General features: G+C 39.6%; 1 protein-coding gene across 3 annotated transcripts in view; it reads left to right on the top strand.

Moving 5' to 3' along the window:
* The window catches only part of mpp2b (MAGUK p55 scaffold protein 2b), a 60034-nt gene that overhangs the window by 29360 nt on the left and 7071 nt on the right, over positions 1-23603 (top strand). For all 3 annotated transcript variants that reach the window (XM_084741063.1, XM_084741062.1, XM_084741061.1), the window contains 4 exons: positions 6860-6960; positions 15958-16110; positions 16401-16556; positions 18530-18757. In XM_084741063.1, coding sequence (XP_084597189.1) covers positions 6860-6960; positions 15958-16110; positions 16401-16556; positions 18530-18757 — 638 coding nt within the window. The remainder of the gene's footprint in view (positions 1-6859; positions 6961-15957; positions 16111-16400; positions 16557-18529; positions 18758-23603) is intronic.

The following is a 23603-nucleotide window of genomic DNA, read 5'->3' as shown; positions in this document are numbered from 1 at the left end:
CTTTATCTTTAATTTGGATTCCTTGTGATTACATGTCCTCGGTGCTGTCACCATGGTGAGGAAGCTGTTATTCTGGTAACCTTCGTCAAGAGGTAATGTAGGAGGCCATAACAGTGTGTTATTATTGTACGTTTGTATTAGCTGGATGACACATTGCTGACAAAACAGCATTTTATCTTTCCTTTAAAGCTGTATTAAAACTAAATGAATCATTAACACTTTTATTGGCTTCCTTAAATGTCAGTTTTCTCTTCTGGTTATTAAAGGGATAGTTCGGATTATGTGGAGTAGGTTTGTCTGAGGTACTTACTAATAGTCAGTGTATTACTTATGTCATGACTTATGTCTTATGACTTTGCCACCTTAAAACCAGTAGACACACGGCAGTGAAATGCTGCAAAAACAAGACCTACTCAAGCATGAAAAGAGCTTTAAATTTTACAAGATTTCCCTGGAAGAGTGGGTTCAGCAGAGCACATGTGCATGTCTGTCTGCACACCTGAGTCCCCTTTTTGTGCTCTTAAGCCCTCACCTGCTAAACGGAGTTCTCTAATGGTATCAAGTTACAGAGTGTTGTATGGGGATTTTAAATTCACTGAAGCAGAAAATGACTTTCGCCTGAGTTCTCACCTGTAAAGGCAAAGATGATGAAAAAAAGAGCAAGTATATTATTACGCAAATGTCTACGTGCAACTTTGAAGCTGATATGAGACAGGAGCAGGAGAAAGATCAGCACTGTTAGTGATAAAAAAAAAAAAAAATCTGGTTCTGGCTGTGCAGTTTTATATGCAGGTTTATGCAAGGGAGGCTGGCTTTGACAGCGCTGTGTACAAGATAAAATACTCCACCTGAATGCTGAAGAGAAAGTTATTTTTCAAAATAGTTGCAGAAAAACAGAAACAGAAAGTGAAAACTGTATCCGAGTCTGACATTCAGACCTTTTCCGGCGTGAACTTTAGACCAGCTTTCACCATAATCACACAGCGGCAATTTTCTTCTGACGTCACACTCAAGTTGGGAAGCTCAAATGTTGTACAGCTGAGTTTCAGGTTGCTAGTCATAAATGTAGAGAAATCGTTATCATTTCACTGCAGCAACTGAAAAGACAATGGATGGTGGGAATCTGGAGGGACACTGGGCCATATTTCAAGCTCAGACATCATATTTACTAATCCAGAGCTACCAGGAGACAAGCTAACGATAGCATCCAGCCATTTCCTAGCTAACATTACTGTTTGATAGTATTATGCGGTACAATAGGAAAAGCATAAATTAATTTTGAACTATCAGTGCACTAGAGTTGGGACCGATCCGATCCATTATTGGTATCGCGTTCGAATACAACTTTGTTTGCTCATCAGGTATCAGACTGATGTCACCGATGTTTCTTTGATTTAATATGTAATAATGCAATTTGAACCCCATAACCAAAATGGCAAATTGAAAAAAGTGGATTGGTAGCTCTCTACATTGCACATCTTAGACACATTTATTTATCTCTAAGCTTGTGAGTAAAACACACCAGATGTAATCAAGCTTGCAGTGTGATGTCAAGTCTCTCTCTGTGATGTTTGCTGCCTCTTGTCCAAATATGTAAGATAAGCAGCTGAAACAGGGTTACTGGTGTGTTAGCTTAGAACAAAATAACAATCTGATCTTACACTTACACTTCAAGTGAGCATAATATCACATAACATTACTGACTTGAATGTTTTGTCTACTGACCAGAACATTTCTGAGGTTGGACGAAGAGACAGCAGGACAGTTAACGTTAACATTAGTGTATATTGCAAGCTTGGGTACATCATGTGATTTACTTCAAGGCTTAAATAGATATGTCCAAGATACACATTTATATTTCAGAATTCATTTATGCCTTTTCATCATCAAACTGTAATGTTAACTAGGAAGTGTCTGAATGCTAACATAAGCTGACTCACAATATCTGTTGAGTTATCAAATATGTTATTTTAGCTTGAAATATGGCTCAATGTCCCAACAGATTTTTTACTATCCATTATCTTTTCAGTTACTGGTCAATTATGAAGTGATGAAATGGTAGCAATTTCTTAGATTCTCCACTTTTATATAACTTGCAACCTGGAGCACAGCAGTACAACATTTGAGCTTCCTACCCTGAATTTGACGTCAGAGTAAAATGGCCGCTGCGTGAATATGGTGAATGACCAATCCTCCATTGCCTTTGCTTTGATGCTTGCTACTGAAAACGAGGGAAGCTAACCAATTTATCCATGTGTGTAGAGAAAAGAAGGGCAGTGAGACCCAAGAAGGAGGACAAGTTGGATTTTTAATAATCTCTATGAATAATAGAAGGACCCCAGGCATGCTCAGCTCCAGGAAAATGGCTATTATTCTTCAGTCACTGGGTCCCTTTCACAACTTCTCATGATTCCTAGGTGACTTCCAAGCAATGAAAATATCACAGAATATCTAAACGCAAGTCAAGACATTTCCTTTTTCTTGATGTTTTTGTTCAACATCCTTGATGCAGCTTGACTGGGATTTTTAGACCTGATTGGGGCTGGACTGACGGGGGAAAGGAAAAAGTGATTAGGACAACATGAGCGTGTGAGAGAACATTAAATACGAATGAGCAGAAACAATGTAAAATAGGGAATCAATGAAAAAAAGATACTAACTCCACACATCTTGGCAAAACAGAGACGAGCCAACACTGGAAAAAGTGCCGATGTGGCAACAACAGCAGCGTACAGTTGCGGTGATTAAAGAGAATTATGCAGGACCTGTAAGCCGAGCCGGCTGGCCTGATATTCTGTGCCAGGCGCAAATCTGGCAACTCTCCTGCTGGAGCAGAGCTGCTGTTCATGGGAAAATGTAAGAAAAACAAGACTTCACTGCGGAAGAGTTGTGTAATTATTTATTTAATTTACTTATCAAATTATTGAGACAGGGCGGATGGACGGCGTAATCAACAAGGGCGTTTTCCTCTGGCCTTCTTGCCTTTATGGATTTCCCTCTTTTAATCTTTTCTCCTAAGTGACAGCAAAGATGAGGATATTTTCCTGTCTTTTTGACTCTTTTAACATAGATATACAGAAGTCTGTATGTCAGAATACTTTCAAAACACCACAGAAGAAGACCAAAAATAGTTTTGTGTTCATTCTCAAAATATCTATTACCTCATCACTCCTCTTTAAGCACCTTAACAAAAAAAAAGACTCCCACTGAGCTCTGCTGAGCAACAGAAACATAAATCATCTGCCAACTTCTTGACAGACCTGAGCTGCACACAGAAAACACACACACACACAGAAAACACACACACACACCTCTCGTGTTGTGTGTTAATCGTGACTGCAACTGAAACTCACAGTCCATTTTGTTCAGATGCACGGCATCAATGGACAAACTTTCTCCTCTCTGATGTGTGTTTTCACTCCTTTCTATGGAATATGAATGTGACGAAGTCAGTTTGATGATAAAGGGGATAATTGTTGAAGGGAACTGGAGAACATTTTCTGTCTGAGTCGATAGTGTTTGAGTCCACAAAGTAATTTTGTTGTTCATTGTCAATAGAGCAGCTTGAGGCGGCACATCAATGAAACCACTGAATCGTGTAATGGTGCTCCAGGTTAGAGAGACTTATTCATGATCCCAAATAGTCAGTGTCTCATTTTTCACAAGAAGAATGTGAATTCTTCCATTAAGTGATTTTCTGTGGATAATTGAAAACTTTATTTACTGTTTGATGTTGGTTTATTGGTTTTTAGTGACACTGGTGGCATGGCTGGATGTAGGGCAGTGAAATATTTCAACAGCTGTTGGGTGGATTACCATGAAATTTTGCATAGACTATAGAGAGTGTGTGTGTGTGTGTGTGTGTGTGTGTGTAACAGACAGTCATGGTTCTCACAGGGTGAATTAGGGCTGGGTGATATAGATTATATGTCTTATATTTGAGCATGAATTAATGTGCAATATAACAAATGACCATTTCGTCATATTTGAGTAATTAGTGTTTCCGCTGGTCGCTGCTGAGGGGCTGTTATTTTACTTCAGTTAGCCATAAAGTCTGTAGATCAGCTCAGGCTGCAGTATAATAGTTACTGAAAGGCTATGTGCCACAGAAAAGAAATAAAAAGCCTCTTTTTATGAAACATTACTACATCTTGTTGCACTCTTCTTGGCAATAGAAATTTAGTTCCCAGTAGCTCAAAAGTGATACAGGTTTTCTTCAAACACCCCAGAATTTGTTTTAACCACCAGTCAAATTTGAGTGATTGTTTTTAGCCAAAAAAGGGGTTGGGGCATGACACTTGAGCAAAATACTTGGATGGATAGCAAAAGTGCTAATACTAAACATTGAAAATACTCCACTGCAAGTAAAAGTACTGCATTCTAAACTTAATTAAGGTAAAAGTAAGTAAGTACTATAGCACAATTTACTGACTAAGTAAAAAGTAAATATAACATTTATAACATTTATTATATCTGATGTTTTTGGATTAATATTATAGCTGCATTAATGTGTATATGGTTATATATGGTTAAGACGTAGCATAACTCTTCACCTGACCATAGGATTTGGGAAAAAGCGTTTTCTTATTTCATGCATTTAAACTGGCAAAGACATGTATTTACCACAAGTCAAATCACCAGCTGGGCTGCTCTCATCCATAGTAGCCTTGTCATTATGAGCATGTTGCCATGCTGGTGATGTAGCATTTAGCTCAAAGCACTGTCGTGCCTAAGAATAGCCTCGCAGAGCCACTCGCATGGCTGTAGGCTCTTGGTATTTATTGGTTTTTGTGCCATCGGCCACTTTTAATGTACCCACACCGGACCATCGATCTTGTGTTTCCTGTAATTGTGCACATGGGACTCATGGGATTTTTAAATATCCTATCTTGCTAGCGTGCTCTTAAGACCCAGTTTAGTAAAAAGAGAACAGAAATGTGTTTCATATTGGAACATTGCACCACAGTGTTACTGTAAATTATGCATATAGTGTCATGTGAGTATTACTAGTACAGTTTAAAGAATAAATGTACTATACCACTAAAAGGAAACAATATAAAATGGGTGTTAATGTGCATCAATCAAACTGCAACATTAATGCCAATCACAGAATATACAAAATCTGAGAACTGTACGGCTGTGAGTAGCCCCTGCATTTTTCTTGCAGATTGCATTGAGGGACATTATTTTTTTTTTATGATGCATACTGTGTATCTTAAGTATTCTTGATCATGTCATTTTTCCTTTGCAAAGATGTTACGTGTTAACAGCGTGTGTAGAATCAGTCCATAGTAAGTAATGGAGACAACGTCCTCTAACACAAAGCTAATTAGCAGCCCTCTAATTGGACCAATCACCTCTTAATGCTCCTTTATGCCCTTATTAGGCCATGAGACCTATGAAGTGGGTCGTGTAGGATCTGTGATGGACCACCAATCTGCCTGCTTGGTGAAAATTAAAAGCCAGTGTTGTATTTTTAGCTTTGGAAAACAAAGGCCTCAGCGTCTGCCGAGTGAATTGCAGCAGACAAACGTTTCCTGTGAATAAAAATGCCCACTCTTCTGACAGTCCCGTCTGCTGTGATTAATGCCTGCTGGTACGTGATGTCAGTGTGTTTGGTACCTTTAATGCGTCACATGGCAAGTCAGCGGAGACGCTTTGAAGCCAGACTGAACCTTCCCTGACCTTCATTGAATTGTTGACGTCACCTTGCATCTGTGGATTGATTGGTCGTCTTACTGAGTGATGTCTGTGGTTTGGCACTTTGATTTTACATCTTTGAGATAAGACTGCATGCATTTCCTTTATGGGCTTATCATCAAGGGTGCACCATGAACCAGAAAAAAAAATGGGTCACACACTTTCTTTTACAGTTCACCAATAAGACCTAACAAGCTGTACTTTGTAGTATATTAGACAAAAACTAGAAATACTATGAAAATACAGCTAAACCCTAATGAGACACTATACATCTAACAAGACGTAACAAGCTGTACTTTGTATCAAAGTACAAAAACTAAAAATGATATGGTCTTTATCAGACAGTAGTAGACCCTTCATTAGAAGGTAATCAGGAGCACATTACAACTGAACTGTACTGTAAACTAAAGTGTATTTTTTCCCCACTATTAGGCCCTTACTAGACTTTATTCAAGAGTAAATAGGAACTCTTAAAAACAGAATGTTTGGTCTTTACTTGGAAGATCTGGTTCATATACTGTTTTTAATTGTGGTAGTAGTAGACTTGATTTTGCTTTATTTTACAGTACAGTTCTGTTATAATTACCCTCTAATAAGGTCTAAGAAGTACCCAATAAAGGGTCTAAAACTGTCTAATTAAGAACATATTTCTAGTTTATCTACCTAAGTACAGCTTGTTAAGGTACTGTAAAATAATGTATAACCAAAAAATGCAAGAATCTAGTCTCAGATTCTAAAACAATGCACACTGATGAATTCAAAAATCATATGCAAACTGGTAAAAATGGTTATTTCCTCAGAAACCTTGTTGTTCTTATGCTACTGTGTGTTTGGGTTTTTTTGTGCGTAGGAGGGAGAGGCAGGAAGTTGGGAGTTGTGGGAGAAAGATACTGTCGCTTCTGACAGACAGAAGAGGAGGGTGACTGACTGACAGAGGTGGAATTGCTTGGGAAAGGAAGTGAGGCAGCTCCCTCCTCCCTCCCGCTTTATTTTCCTCCACCCTCCTCTCATTCAGCCATGTAGTGTGTGAGCTACTGTAAATATGCTCTCTCTCTTTCTTCAGTCTATTTCCCATGGGTAACTGTAGCATATGGGGGGAAGTGGAGTGAAGTAAACCTCTTTCTTTTCTGTGTGTGTGTGTGTGTGTGTGTGTGCGTAGCCATGCATCAGGCCCTGGATACACTGAGTGACAGCACAAGCTCCACGACTGCCAATGACCTGGACCTCATCTTCCTCAAAGGCATCATGGAGAGCCCAGTGGTAAGAAACAACTTTATACTGTCCACTGTTAAAAGTATGAGGAGTGTTGTGTGTGTGTTTATGTGTGTGTGATGCGCAATAAAGGACATTCCGAGCCTTTAATTGGACTGTATCCGGGGAGGGACAGGCTAATGGATAAGTCAATGAGAAAGGACTTCAACTTGAATTTAACTAAATCACAATTACATCCCCACAGCACAGGCTAGTTACAGTATATTAAAGAGATAGTTAGGATTAAGTAATGTGGGGTTGTGTGAGGTACTTATCTATAGTCGTTGTATTACCTACAGTAGATGGCAGTTGGCACGACCCCAGTTAGGAGAAGCAGCATGGAAGCTAAGCGAAGAACTGCTGTGTACAGGGTCAGCAACAAAAAGTATTTTAGCCACTTAGGAAAGGTCAAATCAGTATCAGTTTAAGTGTACGCTGTATTTACGATATTTTCACTGCTCTACTTTGCTGTCAGACAGCCTTTTCTGACAGGAAGCTGCCATTATAGAAGCCAAATGTCGCTCTCTCCAAACCAACCTGTTTCCATGGGTGGAATCAGTAATTTCACTTTGCAGAACACAGATGTTGCTATTGTGTGACTTTGGTGAATCCAAGCTAACTTTTAAAACATCTAAGTCACACAGTAACACAAACAAATAAACAAACAAACAAACACAAACACATCAAGGCAGCAGCAGACCAGAAACTCCCATGGTCTGAGAGGTAAAATTACTGAATTTGTCTACTTTGTTTCTATGGAGTTTGGTTGATTCGTAGAGAGTGATATTTTGATTGTGTAGCGGCAGTTTCCCCTCAGAAAAGGCTGTCTGACTGCAAAGTAAAGGGGTGAGAATATTCTGAATATAGTTAGTATACCCTTAAACTGATACAGATTTTTTTTTTTTAGGTGAATATGTTTTTCACGTGGCTAAAGTAACTTTTGTTGCTCACCCTGTCCACAGCAGCGCAGTGCTTAGCTTCTGTGCTGGTACTCCTCTCTGCTTCTCAAAACTGGGGATGTATCAACTGACATCTGCTGTAGGTAATACACTGAGTATTGATAAGTACCTCATACACAACCGCACTTCAAATAATCTGATCTGTCCCTTTAAATCTGATGCCAGTTAGTGCAAAATTACAAATATTTTATGCATGACAGTTACAATTTGAATACATTTTATTAAATGGAAATGCAGTCTTTGTTTTGCACACTTGCCTTAACATTACAATTTGATTTCAGTATCAGAATCACATTTGCATGTGCCATTTCCTGACACGTAATGCATAACAAGTGATTATTTTTTTCCCAGAGATTTGCATGCGTTATGAGAGGATTTATTAAAAAGTTACTGCGAAATGGAAACTTAATATTCACATCCGTTATTACATTTAAATTTTTAATTTCAGCTTGCAGTAATTACCCTAAAAAGACAGCTTAAATTCATCGAGTGCAATCACATTACCATGTTAATGGTCTTGCTTCATTGTTTTCTCATAAGTTGAAAATGCAAATTAAAAAGAAATCTGGCGTTTTATTTCCAATCACTCTGCACAAACAGCACTATTCAGATGAAAATGCAACTGCAAAAAGTCAAACAGCAATTCTCCTCCTTGTTGCTTTGTCCCGTCACTGGGACTGGATTCTTAATTGGCAATACTGATTTCTTTGAGTAATTTCAGTGGTGGGATGTGTCTGAAACAGGTTTTTGGGATAGAAGCTGCTGTAACATCATGACAGTTTTGACTGTGAAGTTCAAACTTAGTGTGATTAAGGAAGCAAAATGATTGCCGTTAAAGATCACTCGCCTCCTCATCGCTCCCAGCTATAGTGAAGGTGGACAAGGTAGATGAGGGTGGACTTTTTTTTAATAACAGGCACAACAAAGAGAACTGCTCATGTTTGGCGATGGTATATTGAATATGCAACTGTAAAGAGGCTGGATCAGTGAAAACAGTGGGAAGGGTTTTCATTTGGATCCAAAAAACCTCGGAAATGTATTTTTGGCATGTGTTTGGCATATAACAAAATTTAGCTGAACAACACAGTAAAGACAGCTTTCTTTGTAAGGGATTGTTAACATTTCCACTGTTTCCCTCCTGTCAGTCATTTTTAACAAGGCAATACAACATTTCTATTGCCAATCAGAGCAAAAGATTGAAATAGAAGTCAGGGAGCAGCACCGTTACCCTTGACATGTTTGACAAGTTGACAAGTGCAGGTGGAGTAGCAGTGTGATCAATGGAAAATCCAGGAATGAATGGCAGCCATTAGGTTTAACACCTGCTTGAATGCTTTAGTTGAGGATCTTTATTTGGTTTCTAATATTACAGAATTGAAAACGACTCACATACACATTAGATGAGATGAGATAAGACAACACTTTATTGACATGGAAATTTGTCTTACAACGTTAGCTCCAACAGTCATCAATAACGTAATACGAAATCAATAACTGATGCATAATTAATTGTCCATGGTTCAAGTTCCCTCATTTAGTAGGGATGTGCTGATCCCACACGATCTAATATTGGCCAAAATCACTGGACCAGTAGTTGACTGACACATTAGTCTGAAACGTTTCAGATTTGCATGTTTCCTTAATCTCTGTTGACATATCACGGTAATTTTATGATTTATTACAGTAAATATGTTATGATGTCTCCCTTAAGCTCAAGGAAGAAAAAAACAAAACAGCCAAGTGCAATTTATCAAAAATACCGCTAAACGTCCCTGTGTGAAAGTGTTGTTTAAATACAACAGTCATGTTGTGGACTATGTGGGGTATTTCTTCTTCCTCACAATTCTAGGTTAAGTAACGTGCATCCATACAAATGTATTATTAGCAGCTTGACTGTTTAAGAGAGAGAATGATTTCAGCAGATACTTACCAGTATCAGACAAGAAAAAGTGGAACTGAGCCATCCTCGTCATGTAATAATGATATTTTGGGTGAAATGGTCCTTAACAAAAAGTACAAAAGGTGCAAATGGATCTCAAATTTTAATCAATGCTAATTACAATAGTTACAAATGAGAATGTATAGAACCAGCTGCACCTTGCAGTTAAACATCATAATAGCACTGCTGAAATATACACTGCCAACGCATTTGTACTACAGCACTCAAGTAAGATTAAAACGGCTGCCACACTTCCTCGACATATTTGATGTACATATATTGTTCTTTTTTTTGTCCACAGCCTATACTGTTAGAATGAACTAAATAAAAGTTCAAATCCATCCATCCATGTTGCGTTTGTAGAGATTTCTCTTTGGGCAGTTGCCCAGACGATGGATTAAAAGCTCGTCCTGGTTGGAAGGAAATCAGTGAAGTTATTCCAAGGACATTCTGCCTTTATCCAAGAAAACTTAGACAGGGCTTTGTTGTTTTGGTCTGGAAAAAACCCCTCTCCCACTCAAATGAACAAACACAGGTAAACAGCAAATCCAAATATGATTAAAAATATGTACACATTATTCAGAGCTTTCAAACAATATTCTCCCTCTGTCTGTCTTTTATTTTGAATGTTTGTGAAAAACTAAACAAAGCCGGGCTACATTGGAATGTACTGTATGAGACAACACAAAAAACTTGTAGAATATTTGCAACCAACACTTTTGCTGATTATTATTTTCTCATAGAGCTGATTTAATCTGTACAGTCAGCTTTTTTTTTTTCCCAATTCTCACCATAACTTCTGGACTTTGACCTGAAATCCTTAAAAATTCTTCAGCCATTCTAGATTAGACCCGCTTGGTCAGATTACACTTAACCTTCAGCACTCAGACGAATGGCTCCGCAGTGATTTGATCTAAACAAAGTTCATAGTTTCATAACTGATGGCAGATCATCCAGATCCAGATTATTTCCATCATCAATTAATCTGTCGATCATTTCCTAAATTAATCAATTAGATGTTTGGTCCACTAAATGCCAGAAAATTATGAAAAATGTCGATCACTGTTTCCCAAAGTGATGTCTTTGAATGTCTTGTATTGACCACGACCCAAAGAGGACTGAAGAGAGCAGATATTATTGGCTATATTCACATTTGAGAAGCTGAAATCAGAGAATTTGGAATTTTGTTTCTTAAAAATGGGCTGAAAAGGATTAATTATTAAAAGCCGATCAGCTTACAGTGGAGGACTCATCGTTGCCTGTTATTGTCAGTTTACGATGTTGCACGTGTCCTGCGCTCCTGCAGTGTTCCTGCGAATCTGCTGAGAAGGGAGCGGGAGGGAAAAACTTGCTTCATCCATAGATCATATATTAACAAGATTTCAACCTATTTTATATATGGCTTCAACTCACTATTTGGACTGCTGTACTAATATTTACACATGCAATTGTTCCTTTAATAGTTGAAAAATTATTGACTAATCGACTAATCATAGCAGCGCTAATCTGCAATCCTTGATACGATACCTGCATGTGACCACTGCTTTGCAGTGACATCCACTTGCTATTTCTCCAGTATTTCAGTTTCTGCAGTGTTGTGAGCACTAAGCGTACTATGTTTAATTATGTTGGATACACAAGATAATGAGGACCAAACTTGGTTCACGTTGTTTTTCTTACTTTAAAGACTTGATGAGACCGAGCTGACTCCCCAAAATGCCACAAAAGTAAAAGTAAACTTTGTACATAGAACCAAGTATTTAAATACCTTTCCCTGTACAAAGTCCCTCTTATGAAACCAATCCCAACATGGAGGAGAGTGATGTCGCTGCTCAGGAGTACAGCCTTTTGTAGTGATGGGAGAAGAGTGAAAGAGCTTAGCAGTGGCTGACAGCCTTTTCAGAGTTTCATCCCTCTGCGTCTCATGTTTTTTTCTCTGGTGTCGAAGTCTTCCTGTTCTGCTTCTTGCCAAGAGCACAATTTCACAAACCTTTTAAAAGTGTGAAAGAGAAGGAAAAAGTACATTGCTGTCGTGTCACAAAAGTATGCAAGAGAAAAAAGTACAGATGCAGTTTGTATCATGTGCTGAAATACATTCTGTGACTTTCCTTTATGCTTTAACAGTCATTAGTATGGATTACCACATTTATCCTTCTGGCATTGCACAGTCAGTGTTAACTGATTTGCACTGAGCGCTGTGGCCATGAGGCTGCTCTGTCCGGAGGGAAGCATTTGCGAGCCTCTTCTCAGACTCAGACAGAGCCCAAGGTAAAAAGCTGTGCAGTCTCATTCAGTAATTCAGCGGCAGTTGTGCTCAGGAAATCTGGAGATGGACTCTCCACAGGGAGCAGCAGGGGAGGACTGCATCAAAAGCCTCCAATATTTCTGAAAACATAGCCGCTTCTGTTCCCTTCCATCCCTGTCTCCCTCTCTGCCTCTTTGTTTTTAGTTTCTTTTCACTAAAGACTGATTGATTACCTCTGCAGAGAGCTGCATATGTATGTGTGTGTGTGTCAGTAGGAGCATGACACTGCTGTTGTTTGTTCTTGGTGCCAATGTATTGATGAGTATTCTCATAAAATGTTAATCTGCTGATGTAAGCTATGAGTAAAGATGCCCCGATGAAGGATGTGAAAAGGATTTCCAAGATAATAGTTTCTCTTGACCCCTTGATGGATCTATAAACCTTTAACAAGCCATCACTTAATGTGCAGAGAGTGAAAAGAAGACGCTAACAGAGGAATAAAGGGACGGAGCAAGGGTTCCTGCTCGTGCATGTGTGTGGCCTGGTGACTTCAGTGTATTGTGCTGATTGCACCACACTCACTACAGAATGATGCAATCAGCACAACCTGCAATTCTATAATGAATGTGAATGATGATTAGGCCCTCAATGAGCAGATATTGACAACAGGAGCTATCATCATGCAAAAGGGCTTCCGCAGTGCTCCATTATTGTCAGCTATGACTGTGGCACTGACTCAATGCTTGGCTCTATATCTAACCAAGCAATCAGGGCTATTGAGGCATTCAGGACAGTGAATTGAGCTCACACTTGCCTTTAGACTTTTTGTTATGTACCTTGTGTTTTTTAACCTAGCTTCCAAACTGTTATATTTTCCTTTTTCAGAGTGTAAATGAGACCTCCAGGTCTTTGTAAAATAGTGCCATGTGGTCTCCAAAACAATGAATTGTGGTTCTCTATAAAACAGCTTATATAAAACAATTTAGTCATTATGTGACAAGCAGTGAAATCCTGACAATTATCACTCATTTCCTACCAGCCATTGACATTTAGTTGAAAGTGCAGAAACAGACATTCATGTATTAAAGCTTGCCTTCACATGCTGTAGTAGATCTTATCTAATGCATCCTAATGTCCTCAAAACATGGTATGTTAATATGTTGTTAAATATTAGAGCTGTTGCATTGACATGGATTAAGTTGCACCAAAACCAGACCAAGGAGAAATGCCACTGAATGATCTCAGTCAAAGCCGATGTGAAAATGTGATACCTTTACTGTTTAAAGAGACGTTAAAGTGAGTCTTTGTAACTTTGGTTTCACTATAGCTATAAGTAACAATTATAGGAAAATGGCTCATGCTAAAATGTTGTATAATAGAGTCATGCAGTCAGTGACCTGACTTAGTGCTGTCAGTCACACAGCAATTTCTATGCCAGACTGTATGGGTTGTAGCTGCCGCAGTAGTGAGCCACTCACATGTTGCATTAAATTGAAGTATGCTTGCAGTGTTTTACTGTCATATCTTCAGCCATCGCAATAAAGGCAAAAGCCCAAAAAATAATCTTTAAAAAAAAGAAGAAGTTACCGTCTTGTGTTAAGTAATCTATTACCTTTCACCAGCCACTGTTGATGACCAGCGGCAGCAACACTGACTGATCAAATTACAGTACAAGCCACTGAGCTACATTACTTTTGAGATGATGAGCAAACTAAACCAGAGAGCCATCAGAAAAATCATTGAGATGCAAAATACAGTTATTGCATAACACTGCTTTGTCATTTGCTTTTCACCCTGAGAACAGCAGTGCTCATTAGCCTTTAAGCAGAGATGTCTAGGTGGACAGGAGGAAGATTAGTTCTGTCTTTTCTGAATTTTGAAAGCCACAAATTTCAGTACATGGCAGAGTAACTGTTAAATAACTGGTATCCATGACAGACTGTGTATCAACATCCTGAAAACTTTAAAATAGTCATTTATTGTTTTTGTTTTTTTCAGATATAGCCAACAAATTTAAAGTGCTGTCAAAACAGACACATGCAGGGACCAAAACGAGCACCATCCACTAGCGAAATGCTATTAAAATATTCAAGTGTCTGATAGATTTGCTTCACTCACCGGCCAAAAAAACACAATGAGTAGCTCTTAAAATGTGAACATTTACTAGCCACTTGACTGATGGACAAAAAAGTTAAATTTTAACTCTGGAGACATGCCTCAGAAATTTTGTTAGTCATGGCTCTCAAAGCAGTGTAATCATATGGCATAGTGTCCATGCTGGGACAGGCCAGACACTGACAGCTCGCTCCATCAGGTTACAAAGAATTCTGCCAAAACACCAAATAAACGAAGTCCTGCTGCCGAATCACTGAACGGGGCTGAAGAGCTCCCTGTGTGTGTTTTAGTCCGTGTGCAAATAACTTTTTCAGCATAGCTGCATCTGTCTGTGTGCAATAGAACATAAGATGATTTGTATGCAAGACTGTGTACATGCAGGCATTTGTGAATATCTGTGTGTCTGTTTGTGTGTATATGTGCTCCATATCCTGTCTCTCAGCAGGGATTCTTCCTCTCCTCCTCTGCAAACAAAACAACGTAGCTGCCAGACTAGTCGGTAGTCCCATCAGAGAAATCCTCTGTGGGATCGCGTGACAATGTGAATTCTCAAATACAAAATTGCTTGGTGTACAGTTACAAGTGGTGCTACTGTAAATTACTTAATATGCATGTTTATGTAATTAGGTTCTGTAGAATTTAAAGGGTTCATATTGATTGTGTGTGTGTGTGTTTTTTTTTAACTTAATTTAATTTTCTCCATTTATCAGTACAGAAATCTCAAGACATTTATTTTCAAAAAAGTATGATGTTTAGCCCTAGTTTTATCACAAAAATATGACAGAAAAACAGACCTGGCATCAGAGCAAAATTACAGAATTATTTCAGTTAATGTGTAGTAATTAGTCGGGGTGCTACAGTGTGGACTTGGAAACATCAATGAAAAATAGTGTAGGTGTAACGAATCAGAGTGTGGTCAAAAATGGACAGGTAATACTCACAGAGCAGGAAAAGTTGAAAACCGTCTTAAGTGAAGATAGTGTGTTGTTCCTTTCAGCAACTGTTGATTTATAGTCACCTTCACCCAGCCTTTTTGCATGTTGCACTGCTTTACATACATAAACCAAAATAGAAAGTGCACATGGTTTGCACTGAATGTCCTCCCAAGCGGATGCATGCATGGACATCTGCGGACACCACGGATGCCTTGTGTTTGGCATTTATTACTCAGTTTTCTACTCAGTGGGCAAAACATTAAACTGAGGGCGCAATGCATGTTTTTGCACTCTCTTAAACTGGCCTGCAGAAAAATATCTCAAACCAAAATCCAGATCCATACACCAGATGGGATAAATTAGTTCATTTCATATCTGTGACCCTGGACCAGAAGTGTGGAAGTCATGTCCAATAACCACTGAACCCTGTGTCCTTGGCAGCAGTAAAGGAAGAGAAGTGAAGAATGAATGCTCCCTGAAATATTGATGTTTCACAGCAACACACCGAAAAAAACCCACAGGGCACAAGATTTCACTCAAGTTTGTGTTGAATTTCCTTGGTTTTCGTATCATCCAGTGATTTATGAGTGCAGGTTGTGTGTTGTTTGCAGCAGGGGTCGGTTTCAGGTTGCTGTTTTAGTTGTTATCGTTCTCCTTTCTGTATACTGAATCATAAAAACAAACAGTCAGAGAACATTTCATTATAACTCAGCAAGCTGCATTAGCTGCTCACTGAGAGGGAGCGCTAATGGAACTAAATGTTATAAATTCCTTCTTAGAGACTGGACTTGCTTTATATTCATTATATCCCAGGCTCATGAGCAGTTTGAGGAACCCAAGCTCGAGGCGGTGAGGGAGAACAATGTGGAACTGGTCCAAGACATCCTCAAGGAGCTCAGCCCGCTCACACACAGGAGTCAGGCCGCCGACGAGCTAGTCCGCATCCTGAAGGAACCTCACTTCCAGGTTTGAGAGAACATGGCTTAGCTTTGATTAACAGGCACTCGGGCTAAAGCTTTGATTACTTTTCAAAGTGATGTTCATGCTTAATGATGCCTGTCGTGCAAGCATGGATTTAATTGATTTGGAGCTACAGTAGATGTGTTTCTCTCCATGCAGTATTGAACAATAACTCTGCACAGACCAGAGGAAAAATGCCTGATTTGTGCAGTACAGCATGATTCTGTTACCATCTTACAAGTGCCAGCTGTTTATCATTGCTATCATCAGTGCATCACCTGCTGTTCTGCTCACAGTCCCTCCTGGAAACCCATGATTCTGTGGCGTCCAAAAACTACGAGACTCCTCCCCCCAGCCCCTGTTCCTTCATGGATGCAGCCCTCAACAACCAGCCCGTTCCCCCAGACGCAGTCCGGATGGTGGGCATCCGGAAGGTCTCTGGCGAGCATCTGGTAAGTCTGCTCAGTTAAGGAGCAAGCCGTTATAATTACCGAGGCAGAATAGAGCCCTCCTGTAAATTGTAAAGAGATAAGCTCCTCAATAAATAGTATGATTTGTGTTTGGGAGACAGCACATCCACTCAGTATAATGAGCTGTTTTTGTAGCATTGTTATAAAGGGAAACAAGTCAGATTTATTCTGCTTTCTAGCACAAACTCGAGATGATTTATCTGCAGTAGGTTGACAAGTTATCGATTAATACTAATGACTCTGTGATAACTCTGCCAGGTGCTCAATTGTCTCACTTTCTACCTAAAAACTCTGCCAACTGTTTGCGGAGTCATTCATAGGTTTCTGAAGGGTCATTTGATGTGTTAATTTAGGTTTGCTGACAACATGTACGAATTTACTTGTGTCACCAAATCCAAATTTTATCAAAGGTGAGGAAGCATAAGTGGAGTCTAAAAGGGACAGATAACAACACTGATTGACTGTCTGTATTTAAGTCTAAACATCGTCTGAATGGAACAGTTGGATCTTTTTTGCAGCCAGCATCTAGTGGCCATTACCGTAATTGAAGCTTAAGGGGTTAGTTTGTATTATTTTATGTAGGTGCTTTCAATGGTCAGTGTCCTACCTACAAAGTCATGATGTCAGTCAGCTCCACCCCAGTCAGGACAAGCAGAGAGGAGTACCAGCAGAAGCTAAGTAATGTACTGCTGTGGGTCAGCAACAAAAGGTATTTTACTCACTTAAATATATCAGGTTATATGAACACTGATGTAACGGAGCCTGTGCTGTCACTGAGGAGTTGTGCTGCTTTTAATCTGTCTCTCTCCTGCAGGTTACCTGATCTTACTTAAGCCACAGCTGCAGTCATTCACTGTCTCTCTACTCCTAGTTCGGTTTGTAATGTCCTTGTCTTTGTTTAAATGTTCGCCATGGTGTGGTCTACCTTTTTGTTGTGACTCTCTGAGTGAGGTCATGACAGCTTGGGGCTTGTCTGGGACATGAACCTGGGCCCTCTCACACCTCAAACGAGAATCATACCCCTAGACGGTCGGTACGCCTCCATTTAGGAGAAGCTGAGAGGAGCTTTATCGCTTAACCGGACTGTCAGACAGCCTTTTCTGATGGGAAGCCACCGTTAAGCAAAATATAAAGCCAAATACTACTCGTAGAGCACAGCAGTTGAAGGTCTAACACTGCCATCTATTAGGTGGTTTGTGTTATCATGTGACTTTGGTGAATCTGAGTGAATCTATCCTTTAAAAACACCAAAGTTGCACACTAACACAAACAAACTAACAGATCGAGGCAGCAGCAGACCAGCAACTCCTGTGAGGTAAAATGACTGATTTTGCCTATAATTAAAAAATATTTCAAATTCAGCATACACTTAAATTGATATATTTTTTTAGGTGGGCCTTTTTTAAGTGGCTAAAATACATTTTGTTGCTCACACTGTCCACAGCAGTTCATTGCTTAGCTTCCGTACTGCAGTTAGTCACCCGCAGGAGAGAGACAGATCAGAAGCAAAACAAACTCTGACACTGACATCATACACCACAACAGCACACAGATAAACTGATATATTTAAGTGCCTGAAAAACCTTTTGTTGCTAACCCTGTCCACAGCAGGTCATTACTTAACTTCCATGCTGGTCCCCTTCTCTGCTTCTCCAAATTGTTGGCATCCCAACCAGCATCTACTGTTGCAAATACACTAATTATCTCTAAGGGCCTCATGCAACCCCTCTTCAAATAATCCAAACTATCCCTTTAAGGTATTTTTTCATTAGCTTCACCACTCAGCCTTGGCGTTTTCTGCTTGTTCTAAACACTCAGCCTCACACCCACCTACTTGCCTTTTGAACCGTTGAGAAATGGAGGACACTGTGAGACCATTGATTAAAATTATAATGTAATTGTTGTGAGGAGCCCACTTAACAAATTATTATAATTTTTTGACTGCGTTTGTGTAGGGAGTGACATTTCGAGTGGAGAGCGGTGAGCTGGTGATTGCCAGGATCCTCCATGGCGGCATGATTGACCAGCAAGGTCTACTCCACGTGGGTGACATCATCAAGGAGGTGAACGGCAAGGAGGTGGGAAATGACCCCAAAGTGCTCCAGGAAATGCTGAAGGAGGCGAGCGGCAGTGTGGTACTGAAGATCCTGCCCAGCTACCAGGAGCCACACACAGCGAGACAGGTCAGCTGAGGAGAGATACACAAATCAAGCTAAATACAAACTGCACTTCACATTTGCACAGTTAGAAACAGTGTTATAACTTTAATCCAGCAAGTAATAACAATAGGAATAAGAACTTTTGAATGAGCCTGTCTACTCTTCCATGTAATATTTACAGATTTTAGTGACTTGATTCCAGTGGTGGAAGAAATATTCGGATTCTTTACGTAAGTAAAAGTACTGTGAAAACACTCCACTACAAGTAAATGTAAGGATTATCTGCAAAACATACGTAACCTATCAAAAGTAAAAGAAAAATGGTCCCTGTCAGTGTTTTACTATTATTGCTGATGTTTTTAGATTAATATTACTGCTTTTCACTGCTGTAGACGATGATAGTTGTGTTAATTTTAACTATTTTATAAACTGCTGGGTAGTTTAAAGGTACAATATGCAACATTCAGCCTCACTAGTGAGTAAATATTTGCTATGTAACGATATAGTGGAGTAATTCTGTCCTGAGCAGAGACTGAAGTCACACTCCCTCTGTGTGTGTTGTAGTCCAAGCTTCTCTGTTTATCTGGTCTGGTTGAGAGTGAACGTAAGTGCATGTGTGTCCTTCTCTGTCCTCACTGTGTCTTTCAACACTTTGTTTTCAGTTTTCACTGGACAGGAACGATATGAAAGGTTGTAATATGAAAAGTAACTGTCTGTCTGTCAGTAGCTGTCTGACAAGAATAGTGGAGCAAAAAGTTTGTCTCTGAATTTTAGTGGAGTAGAAGTATAAAATTGCATGACAGTCTATTATCTTACCTCCACCAACAATGTGAATGTGCCAAACCTGCTTACAAAAATGGACATGCAGCTCATATTCGTGCTTGTTCAGGAGGTTTTACTGACACTCCTTGTCTAGTGCTCTTCCTTTCACATCGCCCATCCTAAAAATAAATATTGCACAAAAAGTTCTGATTAGTTTGAAAGGCTACTGTCATTTTCATCAATCAAGTAAGTACCCCTCACTGTCCTCCCCTGGCATCCTCCCTGCAGTCTGTAACCTTGTACACTGTGCCAAGAATCATATATCTCATTCTACAGCGGGACTCTGTAGATGACATTGGCTATTTAGCTATAATACCTGCATTACAGTTTTGTCACTTATCCAAATGCAGAATAATTTTCTGCTCATACATAATGGATCAATAATTGAAGGCTTTGCGATCTCAGACAGCTCATGACACAGGAGTCCTTGTCTTTTTGAGTTTGTCCTTTGTGTCATGCTGGTAAAGTTCACATCAGAAAGATTAGGCCTATTTAAGTTGGTTGGATATCAAATGTTTGCAGAAAATAAATCAGGACAGTGTTTTATAGCAGCTGGATAAGACCCAGAGGGAGACATTCCTCTCTGTTTTGCTCATTGCTCTCCTTGGGTAATGTTAGCTAATGATCACTTGCTTTCTAAGAACCAAAGGAGGCTATTCACACTGAAAATGTGACCCAGTTTAAAATGCAGAGAAATAGAAGGGTTATCTTGCCTGGTGATGTATTGCCAATAGGATAGGGGGAAAGAGCACATCAGAGGATGCAGTATATACAGCTAGAGATGTGTTAGGCACGAGTCTCTATGACTGATTGGTCTCAGCAGTAGAGAAGAGGAACACTAGAGCCTGAAGAAGCCGTGCCAAATTAATTCCTTACACAAGACCAAAATATACTAGAACATAACCTACAAGAAAATGATGTGGAGAGGGTTTATGTGTCAGGGTATTAGCATAGACATGCATGTATTTGAAGCATATTGTTGCTGTTTGGTGAGAAGATTGCATATCCAAAAGTAAGTTAGTTTTCCACTGAATGAGAATTCATTTTTAGCCATGTAAGCAATGTGGGTCAGTCGGTCAGTCCACTGCTTTGTTCAGACTGAAATATCTTTTACCTGTAGGATGGATTACAATGACATTTTGTATAGATATCCATAGCGCCCAGAGGAGGTCTTCTATTGAATTTGGTGATCCCTGACCTTTCCTCCAGCACCAGCTAAGTTGACATTTGCAGGTTTGAGTGAAAATGTCTTGTTAATCACTGGATGGATTGCCATGGAAATTCATACACACGTTCATATCATCCACAGGTTGAACTGTAATTATTTTAGATAGCATTGCTAATTTGCAAATGAAACAAAGCACAGCAGAAGCTGGTGCTAATGCCATTAGTTTTGCAGGTGTTTTGTTATAAACAAATTACAATTTTGACCTGATGGTATTAGAAAAAGTTAAATTAAACAAGTACACCCCATAGATATAATTTATAAACTTAGAAAGGGCATTGCCACTCAGCTAAAACAGAGCAGTCAGAAAAAAGAATTAGTGCCTCGCAGTTGTATGCCTCTACCAACAAGACAAGTTGCAGTTTATATCCAGGCAGTCCATGCTCATATATTTCAAGATTGTTTTTTCGACTTTTGCCTTTATATTTGATAGTTACAGCTGAAAATATGACAGGAAAGGAGGTAGAGAGAGAGGGGATGACACATGAAAATGGGCCACAGGCGGAAGTCGAACCAGTGGCTGCTGCAGAGGACTGATAGCCTCAGTACATGGGGCGCACACTCTGCCAACTGAGCTGTGGGGGCTCCATTCCTTTGAAGGAATTTAATAAAAGGTATTCAGGTGTATTTCTGGTAAAATGGAAGTTCTCACTATACATGTATGACTCCAGTGAATAATTACCAGTGAGAAACATGATGTCTTCATTTAGAGACTATTCTTACAGGGGAGTACAGAGGACTGATAGAGAGCTGAACATTATGACATCACTGTGAAGTTGACCTTTGACCTTTTGGATATAAAATGTCATCACCTCGTTATTTATCCTATTAGATATTTGTTTGCAATTTTTTCACAAGCAGTGCATGAAATCTTGAGTTATGGCCAAGTTATGTTTAGTGACAACACCACACCATTGTGATGCCTTTGCGTGGTGGGGATAATTAAAAACAAACTTGACAGAAAAATGAACACTTGAAATACTTGTGAAAATGTTATCTGACGTGTATTTTTTAAATTTTGTAGTTTGGTCCATGTCCATCTGTTTAGCACAGAGAGAGTGGGGTTTATGACCGACACTGCAGTCAGCCAACAGGGGGGACAGCTGTCATGTCATCCATGTTTTTATTCAGTCAATACTTACCACATTATTGTTTTCATGTTGTATTAGCTGAAGAGATTAGAGATGTCCCTCAATCGGCAGAAGAACTGTGTAATATTTGAAATTAAATCCGAACATGCAAACTACCCAAACTGTCAGACAGCAGCTTTTCAGTAGTTGTGAAAAAAAAAAAAAAAATCACCTTTCCAGTTATTTTTCCCTCTGCTCTGTGGAGTGAAGCAGCCTATCTGGTAGAAATGCTCTAAAATTGCTTCCATCTTAGAAAACTTAATGCTCTCCCATTTCTTAGGGCTATTCATTCACTGAAAAGGTGTGTTGTGAGTCATGGCTCTTTGGAACGTTTCAGAGAGGTGCATTTTTTTTTTTTTTTTTTTGCAAGAAGACATTTCTTCAGTATATCATCTAAAGACCTTCACTTTGTTAACACCAGAGTGTACAAGTGTTTATTTCTCCTTTTTTGTGGTATCAGCTCTGGATATCAAAGTGCCCACTCGAACACTTAATTGCGGCTGTCTGTCACAGATATTAAAGAGTGATTGGGTTGCTGGCACTGTGAAAAGCTGTGGAGGTGGGTGTTGCACTGTTCGAGGAGTTGCAATGATTAGAGTTGTTCCCCAAAGTTCTCTCTGAATGTAATCCAGCTGTCTGTGCTTCACGCCTCGAGCTTGGTCATCGCATGCTGACTAAACTCAACTGACAGCAGCTGCCTATGGCCAGTTGAGGCTGTGAGAGTGTGTGTGTGTGTGTGTGTTTCAGTGTGTGTGTCCATTGTGTCCTTACGGGGGAATAAGACGCGCACACAGTGGAGTACAGTAAGGGCTGGCAGCCTTTTTATGTTCATGCATCAGTTCAGTATGAGAAAAGGCGTCAAGTGCAGAGGGGGGAGGGGATGGTTGCCATGGCTACAGATTTTGGCTCTCTCCCTCTTTATTTCTGTCTTCCTCCCTCTCTCTGTATGTCTGTCTGTCTGTCTGTCTGTCTGTCTCTTACACTCCTTGTCCTGTCAGTGGGGGTTGGGATACCGGGATTGGTTTATGCGCTGAACCCTGAGATGTCGGGAAAGTGAGCGAAGAGATGGAGTAGGCTTTAAGTGTGCAAGGCTGTTTCGTAGTGATGGACACTTGCTCAGCCTATCCATCTAGCACAGATCATGTTCATACACCACACTAGAGGCAACATAGGTATACTGTATTTCCAGTCTCAATTAAATGTGTATTTTTTCGGTCTAACTGTTCCGATTAAGGGCTTTATCGGTCCGAGAATACCAGTTCCTTTGAGAGCATACGCTCCCTTTTAGATGAAGGAGCCTTCCCCACAATATCAGAATCAGAGAAAATACATTTAGACAGACTCTCTGGCAGAACTGATAAAAGCTATTGACAAGTTACAAAATGGGATGTCAACTGGAAGTAATGGCTTGGCCATTGAGTTTTACAGGTGCTTTCTCACAAAAATTTAAAATCCTTCAAGAACATGATTGAGTCATACATCCAGACCAGTCAGGGTTCATGTGAGGCAGGTTGTCCTCGAATAACCTCTGGAGATTTTGTAATGTGATTTAGGGGTGCAATTATTCTGTCAATTATTTTCTCAATTAATCAATTATAAAATGTCAGAAAATGATGAAGAATGTTGATCAGTGTTCCCAAAGCCCAAGATGACGTCCTCATGATGATGAAGATGACGTCTTATATTGGCCACA

Source organism: Lutjanus erythropterus, chromosome 17 (assembly GCF_056507025.1).
Source record: "Lutjanus erythropterus isolate fLutEry1 chromosome 17, fLutEry1.hap2, whole genome shotgun sequence".
NCBI lineage: Eukaryota > Metazoa > Chordata > Actinopteri > Lutjaniformes > Lutjanidae > Lutjanus > Lutjanus erythropterus.
This window is presented reverse-complemented; position numbering and strand designations above follow the sequence as displayed.